Source organism: Rhinolophus sinicus, linkage group LG06 (genome assembly GCF_036562045.2).
Source record: "Rhinolophus sinicus isolate RSC01 linkage group LG06, ASM3656204v1, whole genome shotgun sequence".
In the NCBI taxonomy this organism is placed as follows: domain Eukaryota; kingdom Metazoa; phylum Chordata; class Mammalia; order Chiroptera; family Rhinolophidae; genus Rhinolophus; species Rhinolophus sinicus.
Window position 1 is genome coordinate 117,099,854 of NC_133756.1, and position 21,978 is coordinate 117,121,831.

The 21,978-nt window shown below is 37.7% G+C and overlaps 1 protein-coding gene across 1 annotated transcript in view; it reads right to left on the bottom strand.

Moving 5' to 3' along the window:
* ACER3 (alkaline ceramidase 3) overlaps window positions 1–21,978 on the bottom strand; it is a 107,818-nt gene that overhangs the window by 56,589 nt on the left and 29,251 nt on the right. Inside the window, exon 2 of the mRNA XM_019726419.2 lies at window positions 5,295–5,405. Coding sequence (XP_019581978.1) covers window positions 5,295–5,405 — 111 coding nt within the window. The remainder of the gene's footprint in view (window positions 1–5,294; window positions 5,406–21,978) is intronic.

Genomic DNA, 21,978 nt, shown 5'->3' on the forward strand with positions numbered 1-21,978 from the left:
GATTCCATTTATATAAAGTTTAAGAACATGCAAGTTAATATATGGGAATAGAAGTTAGACTAGTAGCTGTCTTTTTGGTGGTATATGGACTGAGTGAGAAAGGGCACAAGGGAACTTTCTGGGGTGATTAAAATTTTCTGTATATTGATCTAGATGGTGGTTACATAGGTAAAATCTCATTGAACTTTGTATACCTAAGATTTGTACATTTTAATGAATAGCAAATATGCATCAATTTAAAAAAGAATTGGGAGGGGAACCTCTTGCCTGCTGTGTTCCATATATACATTGCCCATCAAAATACTCCCACCTGAGTGATCAATTATTGCCTTATTCTGGCTCCGGTCTAAAATATTGAAATAAGCCACAACTGAAGCCACAGGAGCCAGATGAGTAGCCATTACTGCTGCTGCTCTCTGCCTTAGGCTGTTTTCTACCAGACTTTCTACCTTTCTGTTTTTACTTTCTTCCAGGCAACTTTCCTGGCCATCTCATTTCCTCACTGCCTGTTCACTGACATGCACTACGTAGCTATATGTGGTTCCTGCGCTTCTGGTTGAGCCTGATGCTGGGTTTTGGCTGCAAGGTTGGACATGTTTATTCAAAGCATAGTGATATATAAACACCACAACTGCAGAAGCACAAAGATTAGGAACTATTAACAAAAAACTGAAAATACTGTTTCCTTTGGGTGATGGAATTATGGGTATTTTTACAGTGTTTTCCAAATTTGTCTTCAGTGTTACCATCACATACTTTTTATAAACAATCTAGAAAAAAAGATCATTGATGTTTTTGGCAATGTCTGGAAAACTAGGACTAAATAAAAGGAAATAAATAAGCTAGCAAGCAAGTTAGAAAATTATTTCTAAAGGTCCTTTCCACAGCACATTGATTTTATGTCTGTTTCATTACTAAGTGCAATTGCTATAATCTAAAAATGTTATTAGACTAGTACGCAGTCCACTAGCTTTCCCCTTGACAAGAGGCATAAGGTTCTTAAGATCATTTCAAATGACTCTGATTTAGTCTGGCAGAGACAGACTATATAGGAGTGATCACAGCTGCAAAGAATTTAAATGGATCTTTTCATGACTTTGTGTCTCTGTGACATTTCTACTTTAGTAACTTTCTATTTCAGCATTGGACTGAGAAAAAGATAATACGAATCTTTAATAGATCTTTTCCTGCTCTTTTTTTTTTTTTTACTGTTTTAGAGCTCATTTTATTTTTCTTATTAACAATTACTTACTCATTTAAATAACTGCATAACAAACACATTTGTACAACTACAAATAGATTTTGTTGTTTATTTATTTGCAGTTCATCTCCCTTCAATGTAACATAAGCTCGCTGGTGACAAGGATTTTGTCTTTTTTGCTGTCACATAATAGGTACTCAAAAATATTTGTAAAGGAAAGAATAAGTGAACACATTTCTATTTTAAATGAATAAGATGAACCACAATCTGTGATTTTGCGAGTAAAGAGAAAAATTAAATGTCATGGAAAAGGTTGTTTTTGGCTTGGTTCGGTTCGATTTTAGGTAATGCACAGTTTTAAATTACTGACTTATGGCACAATGATTTCAGTCATGCGCTGCCTGAGGATGGGGATACATTCTGAGTAACGTGTCAGGCAATTTCGTTGTTGTGTGAACATCGGAGAGCGCACTTACACAAACCTAGATGGTATAGCCTAATACACACCGAGGCTGTATGGTATAGCTGACTGCTCCTACATTATAAACCTGTACAAGATGTTACTGTACTGAATACTGTAGGCACTCATAACACAATGGTAAATATTTGTGTAACTAAACATATCTAAACATAGAAAAGGTACAGTAAAAACACAGCATAAAAGATTTAAAAAATGGCACACCTATGTAGGGCACTTACCATGAATGGAGCTTCCAGGACTGGGAATTGCTCTGGGTGCGTCAGTGAGTGAGTGGTGAGTGAATGTGAAAGCCTAGAAATATTTTTTTCTTCAATAATAAATTAACCTTAGCACCCTGTAACTTTTTTACTTTATAAACTTTTTAATTTTTTATAACTTTTGACTCTTTTGTAGTAATATTTAGCTTAATACTTGTACAGCTGTACCAAACTATTTTCTTTCCTTACCTCCTTGTTCTATAAGCTTTTTCTATTTTTCTAAATTTATTTTTACATTTTAAACTTTTTTTTTTTTAAACTAAGACACAAACACACCTTAGCCTAGGCCTGCACAGGGTCGGGCCTTCCACCTCCACCTTTGTCCCACTGGAAGATCTTCAGGGGCAGTGACATTCATTTATGGAGCTGTCATCTCCTAGGATAACAAGGCCTTCTTCTGGAACACAGAAGGGCCTGCCTGAAGCTGTCCTTGAGGATGTGTCGCTCTTTTCAGAAATACGTCCATGTTGCTGCCTTTTAAGTGCATCACTCCAGGAAGAACCAATTATTAGGGTGGTGCAAAAGTAATTGTGGTTTAAAAGGTTAAAAATAATTGGAAAACCGCAATTACTTTTGCACTAACCTAATAGTTTGTACCAGTATTAATGATGTTAAATTTGATTACTTGAATAAGGTGGTATTTGCCAGATTTCTACATTACTATTTTCCATTTGTAATTAATGAGTAATCTGTTGTGAAATACTTTCAGGCTATGTAATCATCATGTGGTTACCAGTCCACACACTTTCACCCAATATTTTTAGCATTAACTGATGACTCTTGTCTGAACCAATTATTACTATCATAGCTGCAAAATGGTGATTTAAAAAATAACCCTATCATTCTATTTACATTTATTAGTTGGCAATTCCACTCTTTAAAAAAAGCCTTTCTCTTCTCACACCATTTGTTTGTTTGTTGTTAGTTAATTTGAACTTGTGATTCTCTTTTTATCCTATGTATTATAACTCAATACTGTCATTTTCCACCTGGAACCTCAAACTGTCCCTGTTTGGCCAAACTGCCCTCTGTGTCATTTTAACACGATTCCCTCATTTTTTGAGCAATTTCGTACTTTCTGGCACGACAAGATATGCTAGACTCATCTTGTACTTTCCCTGACTCATCCCAGAAATTAGCCTTTTCTCCAAGACTTGATTCTTGTTAGTGAGGAATGATTTTTAGAAACCAAGGCACAGACACTAGGAGAGTTCATTGATACTTAAGACTCATTGCTTCTAGGCCCTTTCAGAAGATAGAATACATGAAATCTCTTTTTTTAAATCATGCTGATACCTCTAATTCCAATTCAATACCACAGGGTTTTTCCTTGCTTTCCTCCATCAAATCTGTATCTCCTTTCTTCCACCTGAGAACCTTAGCCCTCAACAGTATCAATACATTTCCTCATTTGCTGACTCCTAAAATGCATACAAAAATAACTTCAGAATCGCTATACTCCATTTTAAATGGAAGCCAAGGATTTTATATTCTAACCAAGTTAATCAATTCTAATTTTATTTTTTCTAATGGGGGCTATTTCTGCTATTAGTTTTTAAATTTTTGATTCATTTCTTTGTTTGAGGCTATTTAATTCATTTAGAAGTATTATGCTACAGTTTCTCTTTGCTTTATAATTAGTTGTGGGGGAAGAATGTCCATGAGCCAAAAAGTTTTGATTCTCATCTTCTGTTTTCTTTTTATAGTAACTTTGTATGGACATAGGTTGCTTTTTTGGTCCATTTTGTGGAAAGAGTAGACATTTGGGTGGCTTAAAAAATTGTAATTCAAGACTGCCCCCTTCTGTCAAAATAGTGAATTTCAATGTCCTTTTTCATATACATTTATTTATTGGGGCGGGGTGGGAGGAAGATGGTAGGGAAAGGGCCTGATGTGTTTTGTAGTTCTTTTGTTTCAGTAGGATCATAAGAGCTAAGCTTGTGGACAAGTCTTTCTTCTGAAGATGAATCAAGTAACTTTCTTAAAATACTATACATAGAGAAACAGATTCAGAAATCAAAGTCTCTCATATCCAATGACTAATCTAGTTATGGTAGAATCTGATACGATACACTACAGATTGCAGTTTTGTGATAAATAGAAGTCCTTTCTACCAATGTGTAAATAACATTTACCTTGAGCTAAAATAGAAGAAATTGTGTTTAGTTTAGAAAGTTATATAAAGAAACAAACTAGAACCCACTTTCTTTGCTATTTTTCTCTTTATGATGATAATGCAAGAACATGACGGAGTGATTTTCCCATCTTGGACTCTGGTAAAATTCATTCATACATCTATCCAATATTGGTTGATGTGAACTTTTCTTTATTAGCTTTTATCTGTTCCTGCATGTGAAGTGATTTCTGTGCTGTGATCAGGGGTTGAGTCAATTCCTCCTTTGGTCTCATTCTCCTGAGCAGGGGCGATATGGGATGAAGTTGCTTTTCTGACCCCCTTTGGTCTCATTCTCCCAAGCAGGGGAGACATGAGATGAGACTGTTTTTCTGTTTGGTGTCACTCCCGAGTAGGGGATATATGAGATGATGATTGTTAACACCTTAAAAACTTATATACAGCTTGCAGCTTATAGCATCAGAAGGCGCCTTGACTTCTAACAACATCAAAGACAACAACAGCACCTTTCTTGGGAACTAGCAAGCAGCAGTGTGGGAGACGCCTGAGTTTCTCTACCTACAGACCTGACAAGTTTTGATTTATGACTTTTCCATTGTTTTTCTCTCCCAGTTTGGTGAGCTTTTGACATCTACTGTAATAGTTACTATCCTATAGAGCTTATTACTGCTTTTGGCTACTCCTCACTGATGTTATTTGTGTATTTAGCCAAGTGATTTTTGATCAATAGTAAACATATGTTGAGATCTCTTAAACTTATATGTATGTATATTCCTTTCACATGACATTCTTATCAATATATATAGTTTAGTCTAAACCACCTTTACTTTCTGACATTAACATATCCTATTAATTGCCTTTGTCTTTTGCTATTGCATATTACTAAATAAATTGATTAGATATTGCTAAATTAACTAGCCACATTCTAGCATGTGTCCCTCCTCATTCTTTTCCCCACTCATCATTACACTTGGTGATATGATACATGGGTATATTTGTTATATTATCTCTATTCTCTTCAGTATGCTTGAAATATTTTGTCATTTAAAAATATTTTATTCAAAATGCAGTTCAATTTACTGGTAAGATTTGTGAAATTTTAATTCAGAAATTTCAGAATATGTCCAAATTGTGTAATAACACAAAATTGAGAACCAATTTTAGGAATGAAGGAGAAAAACAGCCTGAATACATCCTTTTTAGATGAAGTGTTATACATACCTGTGAGTGCTAAGTAAGAAGCAATGTACCGCTTTTCCAGTCCATCTTTAACACTCTGAATTGCACCCAAAATTGGAGGTATAATCATAATCAGGTTACTCACTGTATTCCCTAGAAGAAAAACACAAGAAGATAATTAGGTTAATCAATACCACTTTATAAAGATATATGCACTTGGCTCTTAACAAAAATTAAATAGGTGACTTCTTAGAAAGATGGTGTAAAGATATTTAAAAGGTGCTAAAAGAAAATTCTCCACTCAACAAAAATTTCTTACAAGAATCCAAGTAAAATAAAGATACCTTCAGAAAACTGAAACTAAAAATTTTCAACCTGAACATCCACTAAAGGAAATTTAATTTCTAAAGGTAAAAAGGAAAAGTATCTCAAAAAGAACCTCAGAGATACAGCAGCAAATGAGTTGGAGAAGGCAGCCTACACCAATGCTACTTACTGAAAGGGTGATCCATGGATACAGTATGCCAGGATAAAAAACAGAATTGAGTTTATTTTGTCTATTGAGTGAAATAGCAACAAATCTGGGTTTGCATTTGGCATATCTTCTTAAAATTTCATGTTTGTGGTAATGTTTTTAGTTTCCAGAAAACATGAAAGGCAATGAATCTTAATCTGATCTTTGTTCTTGTCTTTACAAAAATAAAGCTCAAACGTGAATAGCAAAGAAACAATAAAAACTCCAACAGCAGAAATAAGTAGTAAAATGGGGAAAGAAATGGCTAAACTATTTTGTAAATTGATTCTGAGTAGAATAAAGTGACACAAAACATTCAAAATTCCAAATAAATGATTTTTACATAAGAGCTGATGTCAACACAAATACCAGTTAATGGATCATTCAGAACACTCTACCCTATAATAATAGCATATACATTCTTCTCAAGTGCGCATAGAACATTTTTCCAGGATACTCCATATGTTAGGTCATAAATAACTTTAGAAGATAGATATATAAAGTATCCCCTCCAACCACAAAAAAATAAGGTTAGAAAAAACAGAAGGAAAACTGGAAAATTTCACAAATTTGTGGAAACTGAATAACACATTCTTAAACAACCAATGGATCAAAGAAGAAATCACAAGGGAAATTAGAAAATCCCTAGAGATGAACTAAAATGAATACACAACATACTAAAATTCATGGTATGCAGCAAAAGTAGTGCTAAAGAGAAAATTTTTAGCTATAAACACTTACATTAAAAAACCTCTCGGGTGGGAGATGAGGGTAAGGGGGATCAAACATATAGTGATGGAAGGAGAACTGACTGGGTGGTAAACACACAATGGGATTTATAGATGATGTAATACAGAATTGTACACCTGAAATCTATGTAATTTTACTAACAATTGTCACCCCAAGAAATTTAAAAAACAAATTAAAAAAACAAAAACAAAAACACAAAAACGAAAAAAACCTCCCAACACAGAAAAGCTGAGACAAGTGGTTTTACTGGTGAATTCTACCAAAGATTTAAAAAAGAATTAATACCAAACCTTCTCAAACTTTACGAAAAAATAGAAGAGGAGGGAATACTACCAAACTCATTTTACAAGCCCAGCATTACCCTGATAAGGCAGATGAGAACACTACAAGAAAATTACAGACCAATATCCCTGATAAGCATACCGTGTTTCCCCAAAATAAGACCTAGCCGGACCATCAGCTCTAATTCATCTTTTGGAGCAAAAAGTTATATTATATTATATTATACCTGGTCTTATAGTAAAATAAAATCGGGTCTTATATTAATTTTTGCTCAAAAAGATGTATTAGAGCTGATGGTCCGGCTAGGTCTTATTTTCGGGAAAACACGGTAGGTGCAAAATTCTCAACAAAATATTAGCAAATCGAATTCAACAGCACATTAAAAGGATCATATACTATGATCAAGTGGGATTCATCCCTGTGCTACGAGGATGGTTCAACATATGCAAATCAATAAATGTGATATATCACATTAATAAAATAAAAGATAAAATTCATATGATCATCTCAATAAATGTAGAAAAAGCATCTGAAAAAATACAACATCCTTTTGTGACAAAAACACTCAACAAACTAGGTATATAAGGAATACACCTAATATAACAAAGGCCATATATAACAAACCTACAGCCGATATCATACTTAAGAGTGGAAGGTTGAAAACTTTTCCTCTAAGATTATGAACAAGACAAGGGGTCCCCCTCTCACTACTACTATTCAACACAGTACTGGAAATCCTAGCCAGATCAATCCAGCAAAATAAATAAATAAATAAATAAATAAATAAATAAATAAATAGCATCCAACAGGAAAGGAAGAAGTAAAACTGTCTTTGTTTGCAGCTGATATGATTTCATATATAGAAAATCCTGACTCCAACCAAAACCTGCTAGAACTAATCAAATTCAGTAAAGCTGTAGGATACAAAATCAACATACAGAAACAGCTGTGTTTCTATACAATAACAACAAAACATCTGAAAAAGAAATAAAAAAAACAATTCCATTAACAATTCCTCAAAATCAATAAAATATAAGGAGGTGAAAGATCTGTACACTGACATCTACAAGACTTTAATATCCCATGTTAATAGACTTGAAGACTTAATATTATTAAATTGTCCATACTACCCAAAGCCATCTACAGATTCAATGACATCCCTATCAAAATTGCAAAGGCATTTTTCATAGAAATAGAAGAAAACAATCCTAAAATTTATATGGAACCACAAAAGAGTCTGAATAGCCAAATAAATCCTGAGAAAGAAGAACAAAGCCTGGGCCTTTCAACTTCCCGATTTCAAAATATACTACAAAACTACAGTAATCAAACAGTATGGTATTGGCATAAAAACAGATGCATACACCACTGGAACAAAATCAAGAGCCCAGAAATAAACCGCCACATATATAGTCAACTAATATTTGACAAGGGAGCCAAGAACACGCAATGCGGGAAGGATAGTCTCTTTAATAAACGGTGCTGGGAAAGCAGGATAATCAGAAAAAAGAAATTGGACCTCTATCTTACACTACTCATAAAAATGAACTTAAAATAGATTAGAGACTAAAGCATTAGACCTGAAACTATAAAACTCCTAGAAGAAAATACAGAGGAAAAGCTCCTTAACATTGGTCTTGGCAATAAGTTTTTGGATATAATACCAAAAGCACAAGCAACAAAAGCAAAAATAAATAAGTGCTTTTGACTACACCGCACAAAAAGCTTTTGCATAGTAAAAGAAACAATCAACGAAACGAAAAGGCAACTTACCAAATGGGAGAAAATATTTGCAAATTATATATCTGATAAGGGGTTAATACCCAAAATATATCAAGAACATATAGAACGCAAGAATAAAAAAAGCTACCTGATTAAAAAGTGGGCAGAGTATCTGAATAGACATTTTTGTAAAGGAGACATACAGATGACCAACAGGTACAGGAAAAGATGCTCAACATTGCTAATCATCAGGGAAACGCAAATCAAAAGCACAAAGGGATAACCCCTCACAGCCTGGATGGCTATCATCAAAAAGACAAGAGGTAACGAGTGTTGGTGAGGGTGGAGAGAAAAGGGAACACTTTTGCACTGTTGCTGAGAATGTAAAGTGGTACAGGCACTATGGAAAACACTGTGGAGTTCCTCAAAGAATGAAAAATCCAGCAATCCCACTTCTTGGTATATATCTAAAGGAAATAATAACAGGATCTCAAAGAGATATCTGCACCCCCATGTTCACTGCAGCATTATTCACAATAGCTAAGACATGGAAACAACTAAGTGTCTATCAACACAGGAGTGGATAAATAAGATGTTATATATATAAAACAGAATACTATTCAGCCATGAGAAAGAAGGAAATCTTGCAACAACTTAGATGAACCTGAGGGAATTATGTCAGACAGAGAAAGACAAATATTGTATAATATCAAGTATATGTGGAATCTAAAAAAGCCAAGCCCAGAGAAACAGGGAATAGAGTGGTGGTTACCAGGGGCTGGGAGTGGGGGAAATGGGGAAATATTGGTCAAAAGGTACACACTTCCAGTTATATGATTAACAAGTTCTGGAGACCTAATGTACAATGGTCTGACAATTAGTTCATGAACTCATCCTAGAAAAAGTGCTACATACCTCATTGCTAAATATCACTACGGTCACCTTCGAAGTACTCCCCTTGGGAAGCTACGCACCAATGTCAGTACCTAGTCCACCCTTCAAAGCAATTTTGGAACTCTCTGGAATGGCCATCAGAGCTGTCATCGTATTACCCTTGATGTCCTGAATGTCATCAAAATGTCTTCCTTTCAATATTTCCTTTATCTTTAGGTAAAGAAAGAAGTCACTGGGGGCCAGATCAGGTGAGTAGGGAAGGTGTTCCAATACAGTTATTTGTTTCCTGGCTAAAACCTCCCTCACAGACAGTGCTGTGTGAGCTGGTGCATTGTCGTGATGCAAGAGCCAGGAATTGTTGGTGAAAAGTTCAGGTCGTTATTGTCTATAACTTTTTCACACAGCCCTTTCAGCACCTCCAAATAGTAAACTTGGTTAACTGTTTGTCCAGTTGGTACAAATTCATAGTGAATAATCACTCTGATAGCAAAAAAGGTTAGCAACATTGGTGCAGCAAGTTCGTGAACTGAACTGTCTGACCTGGTCCAGTAGAAACATGTCCACTGCCTCAGCATGACAGTAGGTGGAGCCAGTGTGCTCAACAGTCTTAACAGTTCTCCCCACTTTGGCAGCATAGGAGAGCCCTAGGGCAACTGGTAGACAATTTAGAGCTCAGTAGTATTTACAATTGTATAACTGCCACCCAGAGCTGAGGATAAAGAAACAGAAGCATCAAATCCTAGTGAAGCTAAAACTGTGACCCATACTGCTTCATCGCCACCGTGAGGAGCCGCCCTGCAGTGAGCAAATAAGCTACACGAAAGCAGGAACCGGTTTGAGTCCAGCACTTTCCCCAAAGCATTTTGCCAAATAGTTTACTGCACATGCAAATGTTCTAATAATGTTAAAAGACCCCAGAACTTCAGAGACTTCAGAGCTGGAAGAAGACAGGGAGATCATCTAACTTAATCTCCTCAATCTATAGTAGGCAACAGTTTGTTCATACCTATACCACATTCTAGCTGGGTGAACTTGGGCCACTTCTTTATGCTTAAGCCTTACTTTTCTGACCTGTAAAATGGGGTGGGGTGGGGAGGGGAACAATCATATTAAATTATTTAAATAAACATGATGAGAACAATGAATATGACCAAATAATGCATATAAAGATCACTTCTGATATGAGAAAGATCTACTGAACATTATACAGGAACTTCCATAATTTTGTCATGGTAAGAATTAAGTTCTGCCTGGGAAAAGTTCTTATACTTGGACCAGCCCAAGAACAACAGTTACATGGGAGAAAATTTGCCTTCTCATCCTGACCAATAACAAAGAAAGCTGTAGGGTACTCTGGTTCGTCCACAGTTAAAAAACAACATATAAATGCATGTTATAGTACTAGGTACTCCTCACTATCTGTTAATTATCAATAAGAGTGATATCAGAATAAAAACAGGAAATGAGTACAGGTACAGTAAGTCCTCACTTAGTGGCATCAATAGGTTCTTGGAAACTGACTTTAAGTGAAATGATATACAAGGAAACCAATTTTACCATGGGCTAATTGAGACAAACAAGAGTTACGTTCCTACAGTATATTTTTGGTCACAAAACATCACCAAACTTCTATGTAAGCCCCCAAACATTTCTAATATTAAATACTGAAATAAATGTGAGCTATACATACATCTTATCATTTATGAAAGATAAATAAAAACAAGTAAGATAATTCTTTTCCAAACCGCTTATTCCAGTTCAGTGTCACAGGTCGCCAAAGCCTATCCCTGCAGCTTACGGTGCAAGGCAGGACCCACCCTGGACAGGACGCCCTTCCATCGCAGGGATACTCACACACATACCCCCACCCGCTCATACAGACACGCCAGTTAACATTTACATCTTTGGGATGTGAGAGGAAACCAGAGTACCCAGAGACACAAATGTGGGGAGAACATGCAAATTCCACACAGACAATGGCCCCAGCCTGGAATCAACTTTTTTTTTCTTCTCATCAACATTATAATGAAACAACATTGAGTGATGACATTATTTGAGGACCTACTGTCAGTCTTAACTTAAAAAGTGATAAACACAAATTCAGTTCATTTGACAAGTATTCATTAAGTATCTTCTATGGGCAAAGTACTGAGTTGGGAGATGGGAAGAAAGATTAGCAAGTGAATAACTGGTCCCAGTCCCAAGAAAGTACGCGTGTATATGTACAATTTAGCTGGAAAGACATTTAAACAACTAGCAAGGGAGAATGGCAGGACCAAAGAGCATAAACAGGAGGGAAGGCACCCAATAGGGGCTGAATTCAGTAAGGAGGTTAACACGTGAGGTATGCCTTAAGAGGGGTTTTTATCACCACTAATACACAGGAGTCATCCTATTTTCTTTGGAACACATACAAGTAGCTTCAAAAATTTACTTAATAGATATGGACGATGCCAGAGGGGCAATAGATTGGGGGAGAGGGTTTATCACTATGTAAGCAGTGAAATGTCTAACCATTACATTGTTTTGTCACCTGAAACTATTAAAAAAAGAAGAGGAAGAACAAGGAAAGGAAACAAAGAGATCTTACTGAACCTCTAATCCACACAAAAGTCATGACTTGCATTGGCTCAGGGTTGACCATCAAATGTGCGTTATGAGGAGGCTTGTGAAGGGCTGGGGCCTTGTGGCCTTCCCTGTCTTGCTGCTGTTGGGTCACTGTGACTACAGCCTCTGCCAACAGCCAGCTCCCTGCTACACAAGGGAGTGAGGTCATTAACCCCCCACACCCCCCACCCCGGCAGACTGCAAATGCCTTACGGAGCCCAGGCAACATAACGTGAAGCAGCGACAAGCCCTCTGGCTGAGCCCAGCTCAAATTCCTAAACCATAGAATCGCAGGCAAAAAAAAAAAGGTTATGAAGTCATTAAATTTTGGGGTGGTTTGTTACAGAGCAAAAGCAAACCAATACAAGAATAAATGAGTTAATTATTTCTTAAGAGTGGGGAAAGAACCCAAGGCAGAAAGAGCACCAGGAAAGGAGGGGGCCCGTAAACACTAATTGTAAACAGTTTGCACAAGAAACACGCAGTCTTTCTCTAATCAAAAATAAATCAGCCAAGGAAAAAAATGTATTCAATTTATGGTTTTTCACATTATTTTAAAAAACATACTTTACACTTTACTGCATGTAAGTTATAACAAAAATATTTTAAAACCACATATTGTGAAAATGGAAAAGTTCATATTAAATTCAAGACGATGTACAATTTTACGTTTGGGATAAAAGATCAAATACACAGTGGTAAAGAGATAAGAAAAGAACTTGGGAATTCCATTATTAATTATGGCCCAGGTACACTCTAGCCTAACAAAATGGAGGTTATAGAGGGGAACGACTGATAGCAAAAAGAGCATTACGTGCACATAATGCTGCTTTGAAGGAGGTTCAACGATGAGCGCTGAACAGTGAGAATAAACAGTCAGCCAATATGCATGACGAAGAAGACAAGAGTCAAAAGAACAGGGAAGTAAGACCGTCTTGAATTCTCTAGAGAAGTATTTGGTGAATTGAAGAGTTTTAGATTTATCTAAAAGTCAAAAAGGGGAAGTTTCCAAATCATGCTCAGGATGAAGAGGTATTACCGAAATAACGAAATCTGAAAATGATTACTTTGATAATCTCTACTTCCTTTCAATTTTTATTGAAACTTTCTTTTCAGGGCCCAAATCAATAAAGTAAGTTTTGCTTAACCACCTTGCTGAAAATGATCACTCCTTCTTCTTACAGCATGTACTGTTCTAACTGCTCATCTGGCACTCAGCACAGATTGCCAGTGTACAGATAGCTTTTTTTTTACTAAATCACAATACAGATATTTATGCCTTATCTCCCTAAGTTAGACAATATGAAAGAGGAAACCGCAGAAACAAAGATATAATCACACCAACAGCACGTCTACCAAGAACAAGTTAGCTAAAAAACACAGATCTTAGAATAAATTCGTTTGAAATAGTGTCTAGTGCGTTATACTCTACAGGAGAATATCAAGTGCAGAAGCAATAACCAGATAGCAACACAAAAGTTGCCAGACAGGGATCATTGGTATTTCTCGTAAGAACTGGTTTCTGGCCCAATCTGTCATCAAGAATGTTTGTTTACTGAATATGTACCTCAGAATATGTCATCAATTGGGAGGATGGGAGAGGGAGAATCTTTAAAGTTAATGGAGAAGCTTTAAATAACTAGAATATTAAACTGCCTGTGTAATATAAGTTACTGATTCACTCCTCCTGTATGAATGGGTGAAGAAAACAGGGAGAGAACTGAAATTCATTAAGTATCTGTTTTGTACCAGATGTATACAATATGACGTTTGTTTTAATTTAGGAACTCCAAGAATAATGTAATAAACATCCACCACCTAGAATTGATTACTTGTTTATATTTTATGCCTGAATCAAGCTTTTTATTTTAATAAAGGAAATGAAGTATTTACAGATAAAGTCAAGGTCACCCATCTCTCCAGTCCAATTCCCCTTCATGCATTTCCAGAGGTAATGGCCAGTGTTATTTTGGTGTGCATAACTATAATTCATTTAAAAATTATTTTACATATATGTATGTCCATATGTACACATATTTGTTTATGTTTTTAATTTTTAAATCTAAATAGGATAACTCTACTTTCTTTTTCTGCTTCTTTGTATTTTCTATATTTTTCCTTCACAACACTTTGAAGAGTTGAACTATTTAAGTACTTCCTCAAGTCTAAACTATGAGTTCCATGAAGCTTTTACCACCATTTCTCCCAGGCTTAGCACTGTGTCTGGCATATTGAGTGTAATCAATCAATATTTGCTGACTGATTCAAAATGTTCTGCAATAGGAAAGTAATTACTTTCTCATAAGAAAAACGGGAAAAGTTTTCATAAAGGAAACCCATATAAACATAACATCAATAGAAAAAATACAACATACCATAATGGAGGTTGACAGAAAATGGTATCAATTAATTAACCGTTGGCTAGATATAACTGATGAAAATTTCACAGAAGAGATAATATTTGAGTGTGCCTTAAGGAGTTAGACAAGAGCAGAGAACAGTATTCAGAGTAGAGATAACACAGACATACACAAAAGCAAGAAAGAACCTAGTGTGCCTAGGAAACCATGAGAAGTAACCATATTATATCTAGGGGGCAAGTTGTATCAGGAGATAAAGCTACTAAGATAAACTAAAACTAAGATAAACATTGAAAACATGTCCGTGAGCTCTCTACCAACTGTAAAAAGTGTGAACTCCATCCCAAGGAGCAAATGAGGCAGAGAAATGATAAAAAGACAAGTAACTTTAAGATAAGCCTGATAGACTGGATATGGTAGAAGAAGAAAAATAGGACACTACTGTAATAGTCCAACTTGCGGGCACACCCAAGTCGCTTTCCGTGGCTTTTCCATACAAATGGCCTGTCTTAGCTCATGCTACGAACTTTCGTAAAATCTCTCTCAAAGGATCACATAACCCAAACAAGCAGCATCTGGCTTCGGTATGTCCCGTACCTCTGGCTGAGCAGCCCCAAGCCCGGCACTAGTGGCAGTTGGCCTCTGTTTGCATCTTGGCCTCTCGAGGCACTTCCAGCCCAGTGCAGGCAGAGGCCATCTGCAGATTGCTTTGGGACTCATGTCGGGTGGTCCTGAGAAGGGAACAGATTTGGCTAAAATTGGCCTGTGGCAGGGACCCTCCCAGGAGGCTCCAGTGCTGGCACACCCAGTGGCTAGCTTTGGACCAAGCCAGAGCATCGCCCAGTGCCCCCAAAGATGACACACCTAAAGGGCAGACTGGGCAAGTAACAGCTCTGCTAAAGTGAATCTTGCTTTGTAGGATCAACCCCTACACAACAGCTCTTCCACTGTACTCACGGCCAGTCCTCACAACCAATCAGCCCAAGGGTCAGTCCCTCCCACTGACATGCACACAGCAACCAACGCTCAACTACCACAGGAGGGCACACACAACCCACACAAGGGACACACCTCAACCACCTAGCTCAAGTGACCAGGGAGACTGCACCACTGGGCCCCACAGGACACCTGCTACATAAGGCCAATTTACTAAGAGTGGGAGGCATAGCAGCCCTACATAGAAACAAACACAGGGAGGCAGCCAAAATGGGAAGACAAAGAAACATGTCCCAAATAAAAGAACAGAACAAAGCTCAAGAAAAAGAACTAAACAAAATGGAGACAAACAATCTTTTAGACACAGAGTTTCAAAACACTGCTTACAAGGATGCTCAATGATCTCAGGGAGAACTTCAACAAAGAGACAGGAAACATAAAAATGGAGATAGAAAATGCAAAAAAGAACCAGTCAGAAATAAAGAATACAATAACAGATATGAAGAATACATTAGAGGGAATCAGCAGATTAGATGAAGCAGAGGATTGAAACAGCAATTTAGAAGATAAGGTAGCAGAAAATACCCAATCAGAACAACAAAAAGAAAAAAGGATCTCCCCCCAAAAAATGAGGGGCCTCTGAGAAAAAACATCAAGCATACCTACATCTGCATCATAGGGATACCAGAAGGAGAAGAAAGACAAGGAATTGAAAACCTATTTGAAGAAATAATGATGGAAAACTTCCCTAACCTGGCAAAGGAAATAAGTATACAGGCCCATGAAGTGCAGAGAGTCCCAAACAAGAAGAACCCAAACAAGAAGAACCCAAACAGGCCCACACTGAGGCACATTAAAATTAAAATGCCAAAGGTTAAAGACAAAGAAAGAATCTTAAAAACAGTAAGAGAAAAGCAGTTAGTTACCCACAAGGGAGCTCTCATAAGACTATCAGCTGACTTCTCAACAAAAACCATGCAGACAAGTATGAAATGGCATGAAATATTCAAAGTGATGAAAAACGAAAACCTACAACCAAGATTACTTTACCCAGCAAAACTGGTCATTTATAATCAAAGGGCAGATAAAGAGCTTCCCAGACAAGAAAAAGCTAGAGGAGTTCATCACTACCAATCCAGTATCACAAGGAAGCTTAGAGAGACTTCTTTAAGACAGAAAAAAAGAAAAAGTCAAAAATATAAATAATAAAATGGCAATAAGTACACATCTATGAACAATTACTTTCAATGTAAATGGATTAAATGCTCCAATCAAAAGATAAAGTGGCTGAATGGATAAGCGAACAAGACCTTCACTTATGCTGTCTACAAGAGACTCACTTCAGATTGAAAGACACACAGACTGAAAGTAAAGGGATGGGAAAAAGTTGTTTCATGAAAATGGAAACAAATATAGAGTAACAATACTTATACCAGACAAAATAGACTTTAAAACAAAGGCTATAACAAGTGCCAAAGAAGGACCCTGTAATCCCATTCTGGGTATTTAACCGAAGAAATCCAAAACTCTACTTCGAGGGGACGTGTGCACCGATATGTTCACTGCAAAATTGTTTACAATGGCCAAGATGTAGAGGCTGCCTGGGTGTCCATCGATAGACGAATGTATAAAGAGGAGGTGGTACATATATACAATGGAATATTGCTTGGCCATGGGAGGGAATGAGTTCTTGCCATCTGCAGTGGTGTGGATGGGCCTGAAAGGTATTGTACTAAGTAGAGTGTCAGAGAAAGACAGATGCAATATGATTTCGCTTATATGTGGACTCTAAAGAAAAAAATAAACAAACAGACAAAATAGAAACAAACTCATACATACAGAGACCATTTTGATGATTGATAGATGGGAGGGAGTTTGGAGGGATGAGTAAAAAACGGGAAGGGATTAAGAAGTACAAAATGGTTGTTACAAAGTAATCATGGGGATGTAGGGTACAGCATAAGGAATATAGTCAATAATATTGTAATAACTATGTATGGTGTCAGATGGGTACTAGACTGGTCAGGGGGATCTCTTCTTAACTTATATAAATGTCGAACCACTATGTTGTACACCTGAAATTAACATAAAATAATATTGTAATCAAAAAAATTTTTAAAGGGGGTAGAAAAGGTGAAGGGGAATAAGAGGTTCAAATTTCCAGGTATAAAACAAATAAGTCATGGGGATGTATGGTACAGCATGGGGAATATGGTCAATAATATTGTGAAGGTCTAGTATAGTGTCGGATGGTTGGTAGACTTATCATGGTGATCACTTCTTTAGGTATATAAATGTTGAATAACTATTATGTACACCTGAAACTAATATAATATTATATGTTAGCTATATTTTAATAAAAATCTTTTTAAAAACGCCAGTTTCAATTAACAATGCCTTTGATTAAGCTTTTATTTTGATGAAGTCTTTTAACAATGCCTTTTATTCTGAGGAAAATAAAAATTACTAAGCGTATAAAATCTCAACTCTTGAGTGCATATCTTAATATTCTCTGTAATGAAATGGGAATTTGCACAAAGAACTTCTATACACTGAAGATGATAGTTGTCTCAAGGAAAGGCGTTTGTGTGACTGTTTCGAGTTGTGATCTCAACTAGCTGCTTTTTCATGGAATGCCATTTTTACTTAAAAGAACTGACAGGCACAATATGATTATTTATTTTGGATATTTGGAAGATATTTTCCTGAAAATGAGTAAAGACAAACAACTAACAGTATTTTTATCGATGATAAAATTCAAGCTTTAGAGAAAAAATTAGAATTTTAGAAAACTTGCACCTACTACTGTGAGTTTCACAGCTTTCTGATACTTAAAAGGCTTTTCTGATGAAATCAGAGGTAATATATTAATAAATACGATCTTTTGATATTATATAAAGAAACAGATCGGGGCCGGCCCGGTGGCTCAGACGGTTGGAGCGCAGAGCACCTAATGCCAGAGTTCCCGGTTTGATTTCCACAGGGGCCAGTGAGCTGCGCCCCTTACAGCTAAGATTGTGAACAATGGCTCTCCCGGGAGCAGGGCTGCCAGAGCAGCCGGAGGTCAGCATGAACTGCCGTGGGCTGCTGTGCTGCCAAGAGTGGTGGGCAGCCAGCGTGAGCCACCAGCAGCCGGTGAGAGCTGCTGTGAGCGACCAACCGATGACGGACTGCCTCAGCCGAGGGGGCGGGGGGGGGGGGGGCGCAGGCTCATAATACCAGCATGGGCCAGGGAGCTGTGTCCTACAAAACTAGATTGAGAAACAACAGCTTAAACCGGAGTGGGGGGAGGATGGAAAAAGGGGGGAAAAAGAAATACGTCAACATCTACAAGATCTGCATCAACAGTGAACCAATATTTTCCATATGATAGATGCATGATACTATAAAATCATGCAGGGGTAAAAGTCCATTCAAAGTACGAGACAGACCAATGGATTTTAATGTAACATAGTAAGAAAAGTTCAATGATATGATCTCAGATTCCACATTTTAATTAACCCTAAGGCTGCTACTTTCAAGTTTTGGTATATACTATCAAAGAACATAGACAATTATCTGGAAAGACTATTATTAAAATAATTATCCCTTTTCCAACTACATATGACTGTGTAAAGCCTGATTTTCTTTATATATTTCAGTTGAAACAACATATTACAACAGATTAAATGCAGAAGCAGATGTGAGAATCCAGATGACTTCTATTAAGCCAGATATTAAAGGACCTCCAAAAATGTAAACACTGCCACTCTTATCATTAAATTTTGTTTGTTTTTGGTTATTTTCCATAAAATGATATTGCTTATGCTAACATGTAATATATTTATTATTTTAAATGAATTGAAACAAATACTTTAAAATTTTTTCTCAGCTTTAATTTCTAATATGGTAAATATCTATAGGTAAAACACACATACGAAGTATGATAAAAAAAATACAGTGAATGTTTAAATTTAAAAACATTATTACAGTAAAAGACACATTGCCATTAATCCTCCTCAAAATACTCCCCCTCGTTTTGAATACACATCCCACCGTTCTTGCCACTTTCTGAAGCAGTTCTAGAAGTCCTCTTTTGTGAGTGTCTGTCGTTGCACTGTCATGGCTGCCTCGATGTCCTGAATCAATTCAAAATGTTTACTTTTCATGATCCTTTTGACTTTAGGGAAGAGCCGGAAGTCACACAGTGCCAGATCAAGTGAATAAAGTGGATGAGGACATACTGTAATGTTTTTATTTTACAGAAATTGCTGTACCAGAGTGATGTGTGACACAGAGTATTGTCATGATGGAGGATGAAACCATTTGCCCATTTCATGTTAATGTGTTGTTCGTGTTGTCGTGCGGGAGACCCTGCTCGCTGCGCCATTTGTCTGCGTGGAGGCCTTCTCGCCGCGCCATCTTTCAGGCGGGGCGGCCTGCGGGGTCTCTGCTCCCGCTCCCCACACAAGAATGCAGGATATGGTGAGGCCGAAAAGGAACACCCACGGAGCCATAGGTAGGGGAGTCATACCACTATGGTCTCACTGGAGGCTGGGCCCACCGGACGCGTGACCTGCCGTCCGCCTTTCCGCCAACCGACCGACCTATGACTCTCCTCCACTCTCTCGACTCTGTTCCTCTCTCTTGGCTCTCCTCTTCCGCTCTCCTCGGCCCTCCTCTTCCCCTCTCTTCGGCTCTGCTCGGCTCTGCTTGGCTCCTCGGCAATCCTTCGTAGCCGCAGCAGTTATACCAGCGGCCAATCGGCTAACCGGCCACAGCCGGCGGCCAATCAGCCACAGCCGACGGCCATTCACCACCCGAGCCAGCACCCTTCCACGTGAGGCCGAGAGCCTATAAACTACTTTCTGGGGCTCTGTCCCCACACATGTCCCATGATTTTACAGCACACTTTAAAACACACTTTCTCTCAACCGTAGCTCACACCCGACTGACTGCACTGAACAAGTTGAAACTTGTCACACGCTGTTATTAAGGATAGACGAGCTGCTTCTCATATTGAAGATCCCTGCCTTTTTGTTGGATAGCACTCAGCAGCAGCATTCACCATATTTTTTTATCACACCACATATAAATAAAAGCTCTCTGGGGTTCTCAATTTTTAAGTGAACTGAAAGCAAAATCTTTGAAAACAGGAGAAGAGAACATTAGCCTAACATACTTCCCACAGTCTATCACAGGGTGAAAAAGCCAGAATTGTGGGGTGCGATGGGGTCTCCTTTAGCAAAGTTTCCATAATACATCTCTGTCTCAAAGATTTACACTTAGTGGGACAGTAGTGAGAAACCCTAAAGGGAAAATTCCATGAATCTTTTTTTATGCCCCTAAACCATGGTATGCGGAGACAAAAAGGAAAGATAAAATTTCATAAAAATCCCAAATGCAACTCCAGAATCTTGGGCTTTGGTACGAGTAAGGATCCAATGGATGGTAAAAGATGTTTAAATAATTCAAGTATTTGAAAGGAATAATCCCTTTGCAAAGACGGGACTGGAGTGAATTTTCCGTTTTTTTGTTTTGTTCTGTTTTGATTTTCTCCTAAAAGTTTTTTTTTTTTTTTTTTTTAACAGGCCTTTATTGGGGAACAGTGTGTACTTCCAGGACTTTTTTCCAAGTCAAGTTGTTATCCTTTCAATCTTAGTTGTGGAGGGTGCCGTTCAGCTTCAAGTTGTTGTCCTTTCAGTCTTAGTCGTGGAGGGCGCAGCTCAGCTCCAGGTCCAGTTGCCGTTTCTAGTTGCAGGGGGCACAGCCCACCATCCCTTGTGGGAGTCGAACCACCAACCTTGTGGTTGAGAGGATGCGCTCCAACCAACTGAGCCATCCAGGAGCTCAGTGGCAGCTCAGCTCAAGGTGCCGTGTTCAAACTTAGTTGCAGGGGGTGTAGCCCACCATCCCTTGCAGGACTCAAGGGATTGAACCGGCAACCTTGTGGTTGAGAGCCCACTGGCCCATGTGGGAATCGAACCGGCAGTCTTCGGAGTTAGGCGCATGGCGCTCTAACCGCCTGAGCCACCAGGCCGGTCCTTGTTTTGTTTTTGCAGTTTGGCCTAAGGTCAAGCCACAGTCCTAACGTGCAGCTAACCTCCAGAGATAAAATCTTTTTGGCCTGAGGAGTCCAGGGCAACCATTGCCACCTGAGAGAGAAGGGAGTAATACAGATGGGAGGGAACCAGAAAAAGAGTCCCTAAATTTTTTGTATGAACTCTGCTCAAGTCTCTGTAAGACCCCTGAACCCTGCATGCACAGAGCCAACTCAAAGTAGCTTATAGCTCTGGTTAGAGAAGTGAGTTGATATGTTTATTTAATATGATAAATATTGATAGACACAACCTATATAAAAAAGCCTCTTTGAAGTCCTCAATTAAGTTTTCAGAGTATAAGGGGTTACAAAAACAAATTGTTTAAGAACAGGTCTACAGCATATTCTCTTATCTATATGATAAAATTGGGACTTACTAAGATGCCATGTAAGAGCTTTAATAACCTGTCCCTAAATCACTTTGCCATTATCACCATACATTCTAGGCACAACCACATTACATTATCTGTTCCCCAGAAAAGCTTTGTACTTTATTATCTGTGGATTTGAACATACTGTTGCCTACGTTAGGTGTCCTATAATTAAATATATCAATTATTAATTGAAGCCTACTTGGCCAGG